General features: G+C 34.4%; 1 protein-coding gene across 1 annotated transcript in view; it reads right to left on the reverse strand.

Moving 5' to 3' along the window:
- LOC146993135 (UPF0462 protein C4orf33 homolog) overlaps nt 1–17,181 on the reverse strand; it is a 76,870-nt gene that overhangs the window by 26,666 nt on the left and 33,023 nt on the right. The window contains exon 3 of the mRNA XM_085807089.1: nt 13,481–13,538. Within this exon, the coding sequence (XP_085663215.1) occupies nt 13,481–13,538 (58 nt within the window). The remainder of the gene's footprint in view (nt 1–13,480; nt 13,539–17,181) is intronic.

Consider the following 17,181-nt stretch of genomic DNA (forward strand, 5'->3'; position numbering starts at 1 on the left):
AATGTGTGACATAAGACTTAAGCAAAAATACAAAAACAAAAAAGCGGTAAATGGTAGATTAGCCCAATTTGAATCTCATTACTGACTCTTCAGGGAAAATTTTATAATGATTTTTGAATCCAGCTAATTCCATATCGCGTTTCATCGAAACAGACAATTGAAACTGCATACGAAGCTCTTTTTGAATATCAACTCAAAAAAACCGAGTCAAAAACTTTAGTCTCAATTCTCTGTTTCATTTCTCGACGTGTCCGCTTGAAAAAACACATTAAGGTGTAAGAAAAAACTATGCCAATGTACAAAAAAAAAAAAAAAAAATAAATAGCAATCTGCTATTTGTCAAAATTACAAGATTTTTATGGAGAACCTACTAGCTTATAGAGTTTAAACTTTGTGAACGTAGCTAAAAAATTAAATTAAAAAATTAAAATTAAAATAAAAAGCGAAGAAGACTATAAAAATATTGAAAGGGTCTTGCTATGACCAAAAATCAATACAAGGGAAAGAAATTTTTTTTGAAAAACAGACCTGGAACGGCGATATCTTCTTGCTGGACCCATGCTAAATCAAAAGGAATGAAAGCCTCGAGAAGGGAAGTAGCCAACCAACTGGACAGGATGATGTAAAAATAAAGAAACATCATGATGAAAGAGCCAAAAAAAAGTGACTGACCGTTGGCATAAACCTGACTCAGTGTGATGGGAGGTGGCAATTTGCTGAAGAATGAAGAAATTGTTCAAGATGGCATCTTGCTCGACGGTATATATATATATATATATATATATATAGTGTATATATATTATAGAATTCATCTTGTTTTAAATTTTTAAGGGCCATCTTTCTATATGGTGCAGTGACGCAGTTCCATATATGATGCAGAAAAGGGGCCCTTGGAAGCACATGAAACAGTTAAATTCAGTGTTTGCAAAAGTTAATATTCCATCATTCGAATATGAAATGGTAACTACCCCAGTTCAGGCATAGGAGTCAGCAGAAAATAGGAAAAGTTCCTTTGTATTTCTTAGTCTCTTACCTGAAAATTATTAAAGGCAATCCCCTGAAGGAAAGGTTTCTCCCTTTGCAATCCCAACTCTAAAAGGGAGTGGAATTGGAAATTAAATGTAACTATTTATTATAATGTAATTATTTTATATATTAATTCATTATTATGAATGAATAATTAATAGACAAATTTTATATGTATAAATAAAAAAGTAACTAGGCAGGATTCTAGTACTTAATTTCGAATGACCTTTGCAAGTTAAGGGAAATGTGGTATACTATTTGCAGTTCGAAATTTTCATAATATGTCATTCTGAAGCGTTTAATTTTGTTCATACATTGAATCTGTTACTAGCACTTCCATTAAACCCAAATCCAAAAATCAGGACTAATATTAAGCTTCAAATTGTATTTATTAATGTGAATGATTTTTACAATTAATATAACATGTATTGCATTGGTTCACTATAAACAGCATATCACTTTTCAAATTGTTGTCACCAAATAATTTCACCCAGTATTATTTTTAAAGAAATTAAATAAGGAAGAATCTGCATAAATGTATGAATTTTCTCACACTGTGACGAAACGTTACCTAGAATGTTTGAATGTATGGTTCTCACAATCCAAAAAATGACGAAGCAGTTGCTCCAAGACGCAGGGTATAGGGACGGAAAATTTTTGGATTTAGAAGTATGGAACATTCTAAAATGGCGCATCAATTTTTTTAAATCTTTTTTAGACTAATACTCTGGAGGGGTAAATCATTCGTAAGTATCAACTGCTAACTCCAGAATTTATGCTTTCCTTTCTTAAGGACACAAAATCATTGACGTAAGTTGAGCAGTCGTGGCATGAAAGGACTTTGCCCCACGCACATGTCGAAATGGTGTCCTCGTCCAGGAAACACAAAGAATTTATGACACCACATTTAGAAAAAGAGAGATTTCCCTTTTCTTAGGGATTTTTGAATGAATTCAAGGCCAGAGAAAAAAGAGGCAAGTTTTATGCAACAGGCAAAGAACACAAAGTTTCATTCTGGTGGCTTAAACATTAAGCGGCAAATATTCCAGTTATTTTTTTTTTTTTTTTTTTTTTTTTTTTTAATTTATCAAAATTCATGACTTCTTCACTCATGGGAAGAGGAAATGGAATGGATGAATATTTTTACTTTAAATAATGAGTGAATCAATATTTATCCAATTTTTCATATCAAAATTTTTGAAATATTCTCACATTGCAGATTAAGTGCAGGTTAAGAATTCTTTAAAATTCCTAAACGAGAATCAAATCTGAAGGAATAGAACTCCTAAAATATATCTTATTTACTAAGCATATTTTAATGCTTGAGGATTTATATGATTTGCTTTAGAAAAGAGAACAGCTGTGTTTCTTAGCCTGTAAATTACCCATCTAACAAAAATTCACACTAATCTGTAAAAGATAATTCTGAAGATATTAAATTTGTTTCAAAAGAAATATTTTAATTTCCCTTCGTTTGAAAAAATACAATAAATTACAATTCATTTTAACAACGTGAAACATTTAATCGTAGAATTCAGCAATGCGCAATAATTTGTATGTTATTTAAGCGGAACTGAATTGAATTATTATATAAAAGTAAAGCAGTCAAGGAATATTTGCCTAAGGGGAAGAACACCTTCGTGGAGTACTTTCTAATCGTTATTTGAAATGAAACTTTAACATTTACACTTTTGCTTTTATTTTATTTTAATTTTTATTCTACTTTCACTTTCCACAGCATTCAGTATGTGAAATCATCAATAATAATATAATAATGATAATGAAAATGACATCATACAACTAAAAGTATATACTACTTCCCAAATTTCGATAAATTAATTACTGAAAATATTAAGCATATCAATGGCAGCGTGGACCTAATAGTTTTAAATTGCATTTCAACATCTGAAAGAACATGAATTACATTGCAATTTTCACTACACAGACGAATGGAATATTTCAGAAAAGAATTCTCCCCCTTTATTACAATATTTCAATAATTTTCACAATAAAAAAATTTAGTTAAAAATGTTTTAGTAGTAAATGATGCGATTTTCACTCATAAAAATTCTTTTAGCATTATTCTCTTTCATTTTCTTCTAATAGATAAGTAGGTTCCGTTTATTTATGTTCCCATACATTATATCTATGTTTCATATTTTTGTCATTAATAAATTAATGTTTAAGTTAAAAAATTATACGGCTTAATTTATAAGCAATTTAAAAACTGGAAATCTGAGATCATTAATTTCTGAAACAGAAATAGTTGTTTTAAGATGTAAATAAAAAAGATAACAATAATCAAAAATATCAATGCTCCTAAAATATATCGCGATTTTTGCTTTTTGATCCACCTGGGGTAAAAAAAACCTATTTTCATTAAATGATGTTTTGCGCATTTCTCTAAGTGCACAAAACTTGTTTCATACAATTTTATTTTTATTAATTACGAAGAAACATTACACTTGTTTCGTAAACAAGTATTTATGTATATTAATTTTAGAATCTGCGCGAAAGAGTGTAAATACTCATCTTCAAATATACCTTAGTGTCAATAAGCTTAACTACAAATTATTAAACATTTCTGGGAACTTGAGACTTGAAAAGGAATCGTCATATTCTGTTACAGTGGGGATTTAAATTTAGATAAATCCTCATACCATAAGTATTTTGTGTTTAATTTTAAAATTTCCATTTCATATTACACAGTCATCTTCAAAGATCTTTGGATACAGGTCAATAAAATTTGTTTCTACCTGTTTATTATTTCATCCTAAACTTGTGGAAGAATTTTCCTAAAATTATTTGAATATCCAGCATTTTAAAAAGGAAAGTGGACATCTTTACAGTAAAATCTTAGATGAAAGTCTTACTGTGAGTCAACTTCGGAAGACACTGGAAATTTATGGTGGAGGCGAGGTCCCTTTCTTTGCTAAACAGCTGCATTGAAGTGTGAAATGCTATCTTCAATATACTTGTAATTGGCTGGTGACTCAGAATAGTAAACTGAACTTGCTCTTATTCTAACGACGTTCCTCTAATCTATTCTTTCTCTAGGAGGTGCAAATTTTATTAAAGATTTTTGTCTTTATGATGAATTTTGGCGACCAGTGTTATAATTACAATTATTGAGAGGGAAAAACATTAGAGAAGAGCAGTGCGGACTGAGGAAAATTAAAAGGAAACAGGAAAAAAACTTTAGCATTCATATTTTTTATAAAAATCATGTATTCAAGTAGTCTAGTGTACTAAAAATTTTTTTAAGAGGACAGGGGGAAAAAACTTTACTGTACATATTTTCTCCAAAAATTGTATGTTCAAATAGTTTTTTTTTATGAAGTTGTAAATATGTTTTATATTTAAAAAATGTATCATTTACATTATAAAAGTTCTTATTTATTACTTGTATATTATTGCATAAGTCTTGTTCGTGAGTTGAGTAAATCACAGAGTATTATATATTACTGTAATATCTTTTCTGTATGTTTATCTATTATCTTGTCTGTCATTTTATAATACAACCAGCTGTTTAAGTTTGCTAAATTAAGCGAAAAAAAACTTAGATTGGTGTAGACTTTATATAAAAATTCAAAACATATCAAATAGCCCAGATGTGATAAAAAAATCATTATGAAAACACTGGCTCGTGGAAGACTTGATTTTTTTTAACGTTTTACTTTTTTTTTTTTAATTTTTATTTTTAAGCACATTAAATTTATTGGAGGGACTCCGGAACATTTTTTGCACAGGGACCCAAGAGTTCCAGTTACGCCACTGATCAGAGCTCTTGTTTTTTGAAGGAGGCAGACAGAGATGCACATTTTGAAAAGCCTTGGCATCGATGTATCAATTATATAATTCAAGGGAAGGTCTTCTTTAACCAAATATGGATTTGATATTTTGATCAGAATATGTGATGCTGACTTTTGTTATAATATCGTATGAATGCTTATTGCAGCAAAAAATAAAGTTTGATCGTGAGCAATGTTTTGCTCTAAAACTTGCTAAAAGCAGTAGACATAATAAAGCAGCGTCTGATTTGACAGAGTTTTTACTTCTTTCAAGCTTATCTAGAAAATATCATTTGCAGCAGCTAAAAACTATAATACAGTAAAAAAAATCTCTGAAACTGAACAGAAATTGAATCAAGGTGAGATTATGTTAATTGATAAAGGCCAAGCAACTTCAGAGCAATGGGTATATAACCAATCGGAGGGATGCCTTTGACAAGGACTTTTTAAGGCAAGCTGCCTCATACCCATGTTACACATGGGAAAAACCATGAAAACTCCCATGCAACAAGCCCATTCATTGGAATATGAGCCCAAGTTGAGCTACCAGTGTTGAGTGACTTTACCTCACCCACTGGTGGTATCTAAATCAAGGTCATGCAGTTTTATAAATAATGAGAAGCTATTTCAGCAATAGAGAAAGTTGATGAAGATGTATATGGTGGGGTAATTGCTATATTGTTAAGATGTTTACTGCCTTGTATAAACAAAAGGTTGGCAATAAGATTGCTGTCTTATGCAAAGAACTAATACAGTACAAAGTCCGATATCCGTATATCAAACTATCAGTTATCTTGACAGAAATTTATTGCAAAAGGGAAAAAGAATTAGATTCTGAAAGTAGTGCCTCGCTTTATATGTTTATACTTCATTCATACGCACAGTACACATTTTTTTCATAATGTTACGAAATGCCCAACTACAGTAGGATAGGTTTCCTGTAAAGCGGGGTTTGGGTTGCCAGATTTGGTATGAAATCGCCCATTTGGCGACATTCTATAGACGAAGCAAGAATATTCTAGAACGATTTCTTACCAGACTTATGCTCAGAATACCAGACTTAGACTTTTACTGAGAATGTTCTCGAAGGCAAATCAAAAGCTATATATACCCTGCCTGTCCAAAGAGTAGACTAGTATCAGGAGCATGCTGAGTTCAGTAGTAGTGACTTGAGTACAGAGATTACCTAGAGAGCAATCAACTGAGTCAGGAGCTATACTTTAGTGCTTTGCTGTGAAACTGTCTTCACCATTATAGCTTGATAGTCTGAAGGCTGTGCTGCTGATTGTTTCAGTGTGGTTATCGTATGTTATTTATTTTTTTTTTTATGAGTGTAATGGGTCTTTGGAACTATGGAGCTATCTAGTGTAATACTCATGAAAAAATTGTATTTTGGTTATTCATTAATTGTTGTCATCAATCACTGCAAATCCACAAACATGTAGAATGCAACAATAATAAAGTATGTGACGGACAGTGCTTCTTAATTTCAGTCTGGCACTAAATTAACATTCTACAAAAGTTCATTGCTGATTTTACACCTACTGAATAACATATCTCTGACACCAACCTGACAATAATTTTGTATTATTTGTGCTTTCATCACCATGTCATTGTCAACTCACAGCAGCTTGATAAATTGCCCATACAGAGATGTCTAAAGCATTCTTTTTTTAATATTAGCAACTGAATACCAAACACCATGGTAACCTTTTATGTTGATTGCTTGATGATGATTACAGACTTCAGCCAAATGCACTGTGAAGCCTTGAGTTCATAGACAAATTTAAACAAGATTTATTTCCCTATGCAAAAAAATAGACTATATAAATGATATTGTAGGCTTAAAGATTACATTTAATGCTATCTGAGCTGGAAAAAAAAAAAAAAGATCTGTTATTGAGATAAGCCTTATGTATATGAGAGAATTTATTTATTCAGGCTCAGATATAATTATAATAACTAGATGGACTAACTAACTAGAGGGATAACTAACTAGAAATATGGACACTTAACTAAAAGATGATGAACTGAGATGACTGTATCACAATGGGAGCAAATTGGTTCACACTCTGCTTTTAGTAAATAGTCATGGGTGTGTGGGGAGTTCGTGTGTGACCAATTCTAAGTCAAGTAAGTCGAACTTCCTCTTTCCGGTTCCTATTAGTATCCCAGTATTCAATTCTAGTTTTCACACTTCTTAACTTATCTACTTGACCATCCCAGTCTTTCCGCCGTTTATCTAATATTTTCTTGTTGACGACTTTCTTGATATCGTTAGGAGGGGCAGCGCAATTGTACATATCGATAGCCGACTTTGCTTTTGTGTCTGGTAGCTCATTACCTCTTATGCGTACATGCCCGGTTATCCAGCAGTACAAGATCTCATATCCACACTGCCTTAAATTTAGATCGAGAATGATGATATCTACTACAGCAGGGTTCTGGGCATTATGCTAATGCTTTTAAAAGGAACTACGCAAGTCGGTGTATATTACAAATTTTTTTCTCCCTTAAAGTGGATATGCATGAGAGCGCACAATAAATAGCAATTAATTCTGATATAAGAACTGAGCAAGTGTCAGGCAATCGTCTGCCTACAATGTGGTCTCTAATAATAAAAGATATGCCAACATGTCAAGCTGCTTTTGATCCGTCAGTAAATACTGGAATATAACTACTGTAATTTTGCCTGTGCTCAAGAAAAAGCTGCCTGTACACCAACTCATTCGTTTCTCTTTTGCCAAGATGACGAAAAATATCTAGGACCTGAAACTGAATATTTTCCCAAGGTGGCATTTCAAAATATTTTACTGCCTGGGTGGCTCAACTGTGTCATTTGATATTCTTCAAGTAGTGAGCGAACCCTCAGCAGAAAGTGAGGTACACAAGAAGGTCGAGCATTATGCAGACGCTCACACATATCATCCAACGGATCTGCCTTACAAGGATGGTCAAGTAGAATATCTTAAAATAGTAGCACAGAGACAACTGCTCGCGCTTTAAATTTAGTGAAGGTTCATAGAAATCTACATATAGGCTTTGAACTGGAGAAGTTCTGAAAGCTCCAGAAAAAATCTGCAATGCCTGATGGTGAACTGGATCTAGTCTTAATAGAACAGAAAGCTGTGCTGATCCAAACACATCTGAATCGTAGTCCAATCTAGAGTGTACAAATGCTCTGTAAATGTGAAGCATTGAGCCACGTTCTGCACCCCAGGTGATATAAATATTGAACGTATGGAAGGAAAGTCAGCCTTCGGTCAAATATCAACCCTAAAAATTTTATTTCATGTACGACTGGAATTTGTGAGCTTTTGATATAAAACTCCGGCTCAGGATGAACACGTCGTTTTCTACAGAAATGTACACAAGCAGTCTTCTGTTCTGAAAATGCGAATCCACGATTTGAGGACCATGCCTGTATCCTGTTGAGAGCGATCTGCAATTGTCTCTGCACATGCCTCATATCTGCCCCTTGGCAACTTATCTGGAGATCGTCAACATATAAAGAGCCTGAGACACTTGCAGGAAGTTCCTTTAGAACAGAGTTTATTTTTAAACTGAAAAGTGTCACACTCAGAACACAGCCTAGAGGCACACCCTCTTCTTGTACAAAGACATCTGAAAGTACTGAGCCAACTTTTATTTGACAGGTCCTCGCCTTCAAGAAATTTTGGATAAAGATAGGCAGATTGCCTCGCAAGCAACTAGTGTGCATGTCACGCAAAATACCGTATCTTATCATAAGCTTTTTCTATGTCGAAGAAAACAGAAACCAGGTGGTTTCTTCTGACAAAGGCTTTACGAATAGAGGTTTCCAGAAGGAGCATATTGTCGATGGTAGTTCTGCCTCTACGGAAACCACTCTGATATGGGGAGATAATGCTGTTTTTTTCAAGGTAATATACTAGATGGTGGTTAAGAATTTTTTAAAACAGTTTGCAAAGACAACTGGTAAGGGCTATTGGCTGGTAGTTGGAAGGATTTTTCGGATCTTTTCCTGGCTTTGCTATGGGTATAACTATAGCTTTCTTCCAGGCACTAGGAAAGGTGTGCTCCTTCCACACTCGATTATGAAGAGCAAAAAGGGTAGTTAGTGACTTAAAGGAAAGATGCTTCAGCATTTCATAGCTTATACCATCTGGACCCGGACTAGATTTATGAGTATGGGAGAAAGCTCTCTTTAGCTCAAACATGCTGAAATCACCATTATAGGGTTCCAAGTTAGAAGAATAGAAACGGATGGGTAACTTCTCGGACTGACGCTTAAAAGAAAGAAACGCTGGTGGGTAATTACTGCCACTGCAAATGGCAGCAAAGGTCTCACCGATGGCATTTGCTATTTCAGCAGTGTTGCTAAACATCCGGCCATCATTTTGCAGAAGAGAGAGTGCATGGTCTTTATATATCCCACATCCCTTTCTAACTCTTTCCCAAATTCTTTTGCTTGGCATACAGGATATTATTGATGATACATAGACGATCCAAGAATCCCTCTGGCTCTGCCATCTTACTCGTCTTGCATTTGCTTTAGCTTTCTTGAAGGCAATAAGATTTAACAAAGTGAGGTATATACGAAAGACTTCCCAAGCTTTTCTCTGTTGTCTCAGTGATTCCTGGCAATCGCGGTTTCTCCATGGTTTTGATTATTTCTGGAGACTTGTAGATGTGAGAGGTATAGAAATCGTAGCTGTCTGAATGCTTGTATGTGTAATAATTTCCACTGCTTCATCGATGAGCCCATTGTTCACCATTTGCTCACTGATTTCGGAAAGTGACAAGAAAAGTTCCCAGTCGGCTCTATCTAAAATGAAGTGAACAGGTCTCGGACTGGATGAGTCCCCAAAACCTGTAAACGGCCCGAATACAGGAAAGTGGTCGCTATCTAAGGGATCGTTTCCAACACTAAAAGAACACAGCGGCAGGAGTGAAAGTGAACAGATGGCAAGATCAATAGCATGAAAGGTCCTAGTTGGCTGATGGAAATAAGTTGATTGACCATTATTAAGCAAACATACTGAATGATCTTCAATTAGCTTCTGAATCTGTCTACCTTGTGCATTAAGATCTTTACTTCCCCAATAAGGGCTGTGAGCATTGAAGTCTCCTAGAAGTACAAAAGGTTCAAGTAGCTGCTCTATGAGATCATCCAAATCTTGTTTATCAATGTGTTCATTCGGAAGCAAGTAAATGGAACAGAAATGAAATTAAAATACTAAAATTAATTTGTATAGCGACAGCTTGGAGGCGTGTGATTAAAAGAACAGTACTTGATGGGTAGTCAAGTGAAGTGAAAACACCAACAATTCCACTGACACATTCACCATTCGGATTATCTTTCCTTGCCAGAGCACATCTCTGAAACTTTGCATGTTCTTCTTGTTTTAGCATTGTTTCCTGTAGTGCAAAGCCCACAGGCTGATGAACATCGATCATCTCCTTGATGTTACTAAGATTTTGGTGGAAACCGCGACAGTTCCAAGATATAAAACTAGTCATTATGTCTGATGTTTGTTTTTGCAGTGCTGTTTCTTAGTTTTCCGCAGGAGGAGATTTTTTTGAATTTCTAGGCCTCTTCAGTTTCCATATTATCTGAGTCAAAAGATTCTGACATCATATCTTCTACAAAACTACTATTCTGATTATCAACCTTATTAGTGCTTTTTTGAGGGATATTTTTCTGTTTGGTTTGAACTACCGTTTCCTTCCTCTGTATCGAATGAGTTGGTTTAATTTTACTTGCACTGCTTTGGGTTTTTAATGACGGAATGTTGGGTGCACTGATAGATGTCTGGGTTGCAATAGATCTTGTTGATTTTACTGCACTAGCAAAAGTTGTATTTGGGCTCAGTTGGGAACTTTCCACTATTCTCCTAGCTTCAGCATACAAAATGTTTCTATTCACTTTAGTTGTCTGAACTTCCTTCTCCAGTTTCCATTTTGGACATGAATGAGAAAAAGCTGGGTGCTCAACCTTGCAGTTCATACACAATGGCACAGTGATACACTTATCACTATCGTGACCAACCGTCAAGCACTGAGCGCACGTAAGGTTGCCACGACAGGATGTCTTAGAGTGACCAAAACGCTGGCATTGGAAACATCGCATGGGGTTAGGAATATATGGTTTTACAGGGCAGCTTAAATATCCTGCCTTAATATTCTTTGGCAGATCAGGCGATTTGAAGGTCAGGATCACGTGTTTCGTGTCAGTCAACTGACCTTCCTTACGCATCTTGATCCGCCTAGCACCACAAACGTTTTGGTCAGGTAACTTGGAAACGAACTCTTCTTCTGAAACACACAGAAGGTCGATTTCCGAGATCACACCTCTAAAAAAATTCAATTTTATGCGCTGACACAGTTATAGCAACATGTCCAAGTTTGGTTTGTGACGAAAGGGAAGCAGACTGGGTTGCCGAAACAGTATCTATAAGCAGGTCTCTGGAACGGAGACGCTTTAAGTTCTTTGGTTCACCTATGCAAGAATGGATATATTTGCTTACTACAAAAGAGGACATCTTTTGCAGTTCGCCAGAGGGACTCAAGACTACAAGGAAGCGTGGACTATCAGTAACTACTTTGGCATTTGCATCGGTACGTATTTTCTTAGTAAGAGATTTATCAATTACCTGTATACTTTGGTCTTTTCGTTTGTTTTGATAAGAAATATAGAAGCCATATTTAAGAAAGAAAATATTTGAGTCCGACAGCCCCGCCCACCACGGAGCCCAACAAGGGAACACAGATTCCTGTGTTAGGGCTAGCCAGACTTATACGCAAACTGAAGCCCCACAGTCTGCTTTCCCGAAAGCAGGTACTCCAGAGAGCTTATCCCCAAGCCACTGACACAAGGACTAGCGACCAGACAATTGACACCTGTGAGGACGACTAAGGTGCCTCTCGTTTAGCTGAAGCAGAGGCCAAAGCAGTGTGTTGGAAACAGTACCTCGAGCCTCAACTACCAGTACCCTCCTTTCCAGCAACACGGGTCTCCACGCACAGCAAACACGTGAGCAGTTTTCTTGCCACTCGAAAACTAGAAACAAGAGCTGTTTTAGCTTCTCGTGACAAGCCCCAACCTCCAAAGAGGAAAACCACAAGGGAGAATGGAAGGAAAAAAGGTATCAGGACAGAAGAGAGGATAGATCACTGGGGCTCCAGAATCGTGACACCCGTCTCACCAAGAAGATGATTCCCTGAAGTGCTAGGGTACCTCGAGATTGCCACACCCGTACTCACGAAAGTGAGCCCCTGAGTGGCTAAGCATTGAGGTAATGAGCTAAAATGAGACACTACTTGAAATCTGTAGGATGGTTTTAAATGCTGTAGTATGGTTCTAAATGCTATGGATGATGAAGAAAGTGTTAAAGAGCTTGCTGAGAGTGAAAAAATGTCAACTGGCAATTTACTGGTAATTCTCGACTTGGCAATTGCCGGATTTGAACAATGGAGCAAAGGAACTTTGTAACTGAATAAGAAATTTTGTGACGCAACACTTTATACTGAAAGAAATGTTTAATAAAGAAAAAAAAAACACTGATATTTTTTTGGAAAATTTTAAATCCTTTAAGATTATAAATACTTCACTGCTGCATAAACTATTATTTCATATCTTTAATTTTATAATTTCTACATGTCACCTTAGAAGATTTAAACTAATGATAAAAATCCAGAAAACTCCAAAATTTGGAGCCGCTGATGTCAAAATAAATCTGGATCTCAGACTTTGTACTTTGCTTATGGGTACAGTTGATTGTATAGACGAAATGGCAAACATGTATGAGAAAGAAAATCTATGAAACGGTGGGAAAAGGTTTTCAATAAACTGCTAACGATATCAGTCATAATGCCCTCATTTTGATGAAATCAGTTGCCACAATACACAATTTGTTGAGTTTCATCTTATTGTTGAAAGATGTCTCAAAACCAGAAAGAATACATACTTCCATAACAATAGGCCAATTCAAAGGAAGTCAAAAAAATAAATAAATAAAAAAAGATTTCTTCTGAATATAGATTAGATGCTGAAAGCAGAAACAAATGTGCTAGATGGATAAATGGATGAAACATGAACTATAGTTTGAAAATATGCAATATATCATTATGCAAGAATTGCTTTACCCCATATAGTACTTAAATGCATTGCTATAATAAAGAAATCTTCATAAGTTTTTTTAAACATATTGTATATATATATGTATGTGTGCGTGTATGTGTGTCAAAGAAATTCAGAATATTTTCTCAGTGAAGCACAGATTTTCATAAAAAATTCAGCAACTAGCGAGTAGATATACTCACTAGTTACTTAATTTTCTATGAGATCTGACATACTAACTTGTATAATGAATTCTCATAAATTTAAAATCAGATAATTTGAAGATCCAGTGAGTTTGGACAGAAAATAAACTCCCAAATCTCAATGAGAAGAAATAATTTCTAAAAAAGTTTTGACACTTTGATCAGTTTTAGCTAGTCTCTACTGCTTGAATTCATAATAAGTCTAGGTTAGATTTATAAATAAAGGAACCTTAACCCGTGAATCTTGAAGTGAAATTTCAGTACATTCTAAATTATATTAACTGTGAGATCAGAAGCACCACATTACAATTTACAAATAAACTGAAAACTTTAAAAGTAATTACAAATATTTCACTTACGGAGATACATCAACTTCTAAATACTTTTCGTCTTGTCCAAGAAAGAAAGCTTCCACAACTGTAAATAAACATCTAAGACTATATATACATATTAAGTAACATAGACTTCTAGATCAGAGCACAAAATGTAACAACTAACATGCAATTATGAGAAATATTAGCACATTTATTTTAAATCAAAACTGATACTCTGCAGATTATCTAAATAATGTGTTTAGGCAATATATCAAACTAGTAAAATCCCGATTCTCTAATGAATCGAATAAATAAATGCATGAAACTGTATGCTACGGTATGATTTGCATAGATATGAGAAAGGGAAAATCAAAAAGTAGAGAATAAACCAAACTTTATTTGTAAATACATTTGAGATTTGGTAATAAGGTTAAATGAAGATTAAATTAAATAATATTAAATAGAGGTAGTAAATGAAAGTAGAAAAATTATTTTATTGTTTTATTCTTCAAAATAGCAGCACAACAATGAGCAGTAAAGTTAACAAAATTAACCAGGAACATTTATCAAAAAGTTCACTGTACAGAATGTTTGAGGTAAAAACATTGTAAAATACAGATAGCCCTCTTACAACAGGGCATCCACATGAAGAAAGTCAGTGTGACTAAACGGCGTGCTGTACAGAGCTGCTGATTTTTGTGAAACATGTGCGTGCATGAAGTGCACAGTCCCACTGCTAGAGGTTTTCTGGAATAAATATAATAAATTCAGTTTCGATACTTTCTGAACAGCCCTCGTATATGCTCAGTAAAGTAAAGATCCAATTAATTCTTTCTATGGGCCATGAAATGCATTTTCTGTCTGAAAATCAGTTGCTGTAGATTTTGGTTCAATGGGAGTTTAGGCAGTTTTACAATCAGACATTTTAAATTTATCAAGTAATTTTTCAAGATATGGTTTCTGATCTAAATATAAACAAATGGACTCGAACTTCAGTCTAATGCCTAAAAATTCTGAGACAATTTTAGATTTTGACATTTGAAATTCTTTAGATAACAATGATATTATAATACTTGTTTCTTTTACATCTGAACCTGCAATTAATAAGTCATCCACATAAAGAGCCATAATTACTTAAATGCACTGCTATAATAAAATAATAATACTACTTAAATGCATTGCTATAATAAAGAAATCTTCATAAGTTTTTTTAAACATATTGTATATGTGCATGTATGTGTGTCAAAGAAATTCAGAATATTTTCTCAGTGAAGCACAGATTTTCATAGAAAATTCAGCAACTAGCGAGTAGATATACTCACTAGTTACTTAATTTTCTATGAGATCTGACATACAAACTTGTATAATGAATTCTCATAAATTCAAAATCAGATAATTTGAAGATCCAGTGAGTTTGGACAGAAAATAATCTCCCAAATCTCACTGAGAAGAAATAATTTCTAAAAAGGTTTTGACACTTTGATCAGTTTTATTTAGATTTCTGATGAAAATACATGGTTCAGAGTCCAAATGCTTAAAATCTAATTTAATAACAAAATTAAGAAATTTCTGACACCATTGTCAAGGAGATTGTTTAAGACCATATAAACTCTTTTTAAGTTTACATTTCTTACCACTCCTATCATCATATCCTTTTGGCTAGTCCATGTAGATGGTTTCATCTAACTTACCATTCAAGAAAGCTGTCTTGACATCTAAAATAAGTTTGTAAACCTTTATTATTGATAATTACCAGGATTTAATGTAAAGAGCACATACTAATTACTGGAGAAAACGTGTCTGTATATCCTTTTGCATGAAGCCACGAGCAACCAGCCTGGCTTTATATGTTCCATCTCGTTGTTTTTGTAGAAACCATTTGCAGGAAATGGCTCTTTTATCGGGAGGTAAACTTTGTAGATCCCAGACGTCGTTATCTTTCGTAGATTTCATTTCCTCGCCCATAGCTCTTCTCAGAGAAATACGCAGAGAGTGAAAAAGTTTACAGAGGTCATATATATAACTTTACAACAGATCATGCTTTAACAAATAGAATGGGATTATTTCAGAATACATCGGACCTCGCAGAAAGCTAATGCATCGGATGTGACAGAAAGCTATACTTCTTTTTAACCAATAAGAATGCGATTACAAATATCTCTACAGTAATAACAAAGCTTTTTAAGTTGTCACTTACGTTAAAGCATTGCTCTTTCAAAGCTCCATGGTACCTTTGCTATTCTCTATACAAACATTTCATTTTCTGTGTCACTTATTTAAAGAACTCAGCTTATTATGCCACTTAAATTTATACTTTTATTTGCAAACCAAGCAAAATCATTCCAATTCCAAAACTTATGAGCCCAACAGGCTTGGACAAAATAATCAAGAATGCCAAAAGTTCTTTATTTTCTTCTATGCTAAAGTATTCCACAGAGCTCTATGGAATTGCACTTTAAAGAATGAAATCTAGTTCTTTTTCCAGAGCTGGCACCACAGCCAGTACAACCAGTGCAGTGACACTGGGCTGCAGAAATTAGGGGTGGCAAAATTTAGATAGTTTGCGGAGGCACCGGATGGGAAAATCTAGGACTAGGAGACGTTGCAACAGGAAATAAAATGCCTAGCACCAGTCCTGTCTCTTCTTGGAAACTTTTCTTAGAATTCTTTAGTAATTAATAATCAAAACGCTTTACTGCTTAAAAGAAAAAAGGGGGAAAAATAAAAAAAGATAAGGGGAAAAAAAAAGAGGGTGTAAAACTTAAAATGTTTCACAGCTCTAGACGACAGTTAAGTATACTTCACTTTAATTTCTTCTGGCAGAACAATGACTTTTTAAATCATCAACATTTTATAAGAATAATTACAGAAACTGATTTTACTATGGACTTCATATTTTCCTAAGTTAAGAGAAAATCGACAACTTTACTTCTGTTAATTAGGCTGTAAGAGGCCTTGCCAGGAAGCAAAAGCCACTAATTACTCAACTCATCTCATATACAATTTTCAGAAAGGACATATAGCAGACACTTTCTTAAATTATCTCAAAAGTGCTCAGGAGTAAGGAGGGGTAGTTATGGAACATGGCAATTCACATCATAAATACCTTTAACTTCCAAAAACTGATAAATAGCGCCTCTCAGTCAGACTGTACATTAATGTCTGTTAAACGAAAAAAAAAAAAAAAAAAAAAAGAAATTGGCTGCAGCAACAGCATGTAATTGGACTTAGAGTGAAAAGATATCAACTTGATACTTATGAATATTAGCATTTAATGAGTGAATACACACAGCTGTGAATGACCAGACAGAGATCTCAGTTCTTACGATACTCTACTGCTTGTGTACCATATATGACTAACAGTATCATTTAAATTTTATGGCTCTCCAGCTCAAACATTAGTTATCAATATTGACAGGATCTGCTATGTGCTATGATCACAGTCACCACTTAATCAGAAAGACATTACAGCAGTTTTTAGAGTTTTTCAGATGAAACAGCATGCCCTTCTTGTAAAACAGAACTGCCACTGATGTGGATCTTGGGGCTCTGGTTCATAGCAAACATTTTAGTTCTACCCTTAATTGTTCAATAAGATTGAGCTTCAGGATCTAAGAACCCACATGCTTAATGTGGATTCTTCAATATTTATGTCAGTAAACCAGCTGCATAGGGCATGCTTCAATGTGTTTATCAGTTCTTTAATACTATGTCAACAAAATAGGTATACATGCCATGAGATCTAA

Source organism: Stegodyphus dumicola, chromosome X1 (assembly GCF_044657685.1).
Source record: "Stegodyphus dumicola isolate Sdum_Otavi_A_Nest chromosome X1, ASM4465768v1".
Taxonomy (NCBI): domain Eukaryota; kingdom Metazoa; phylum Arthropoda; class Arachnida; order Araneae; family Eresidae; genus Stegodyphus; species Stegodyphus dumicola.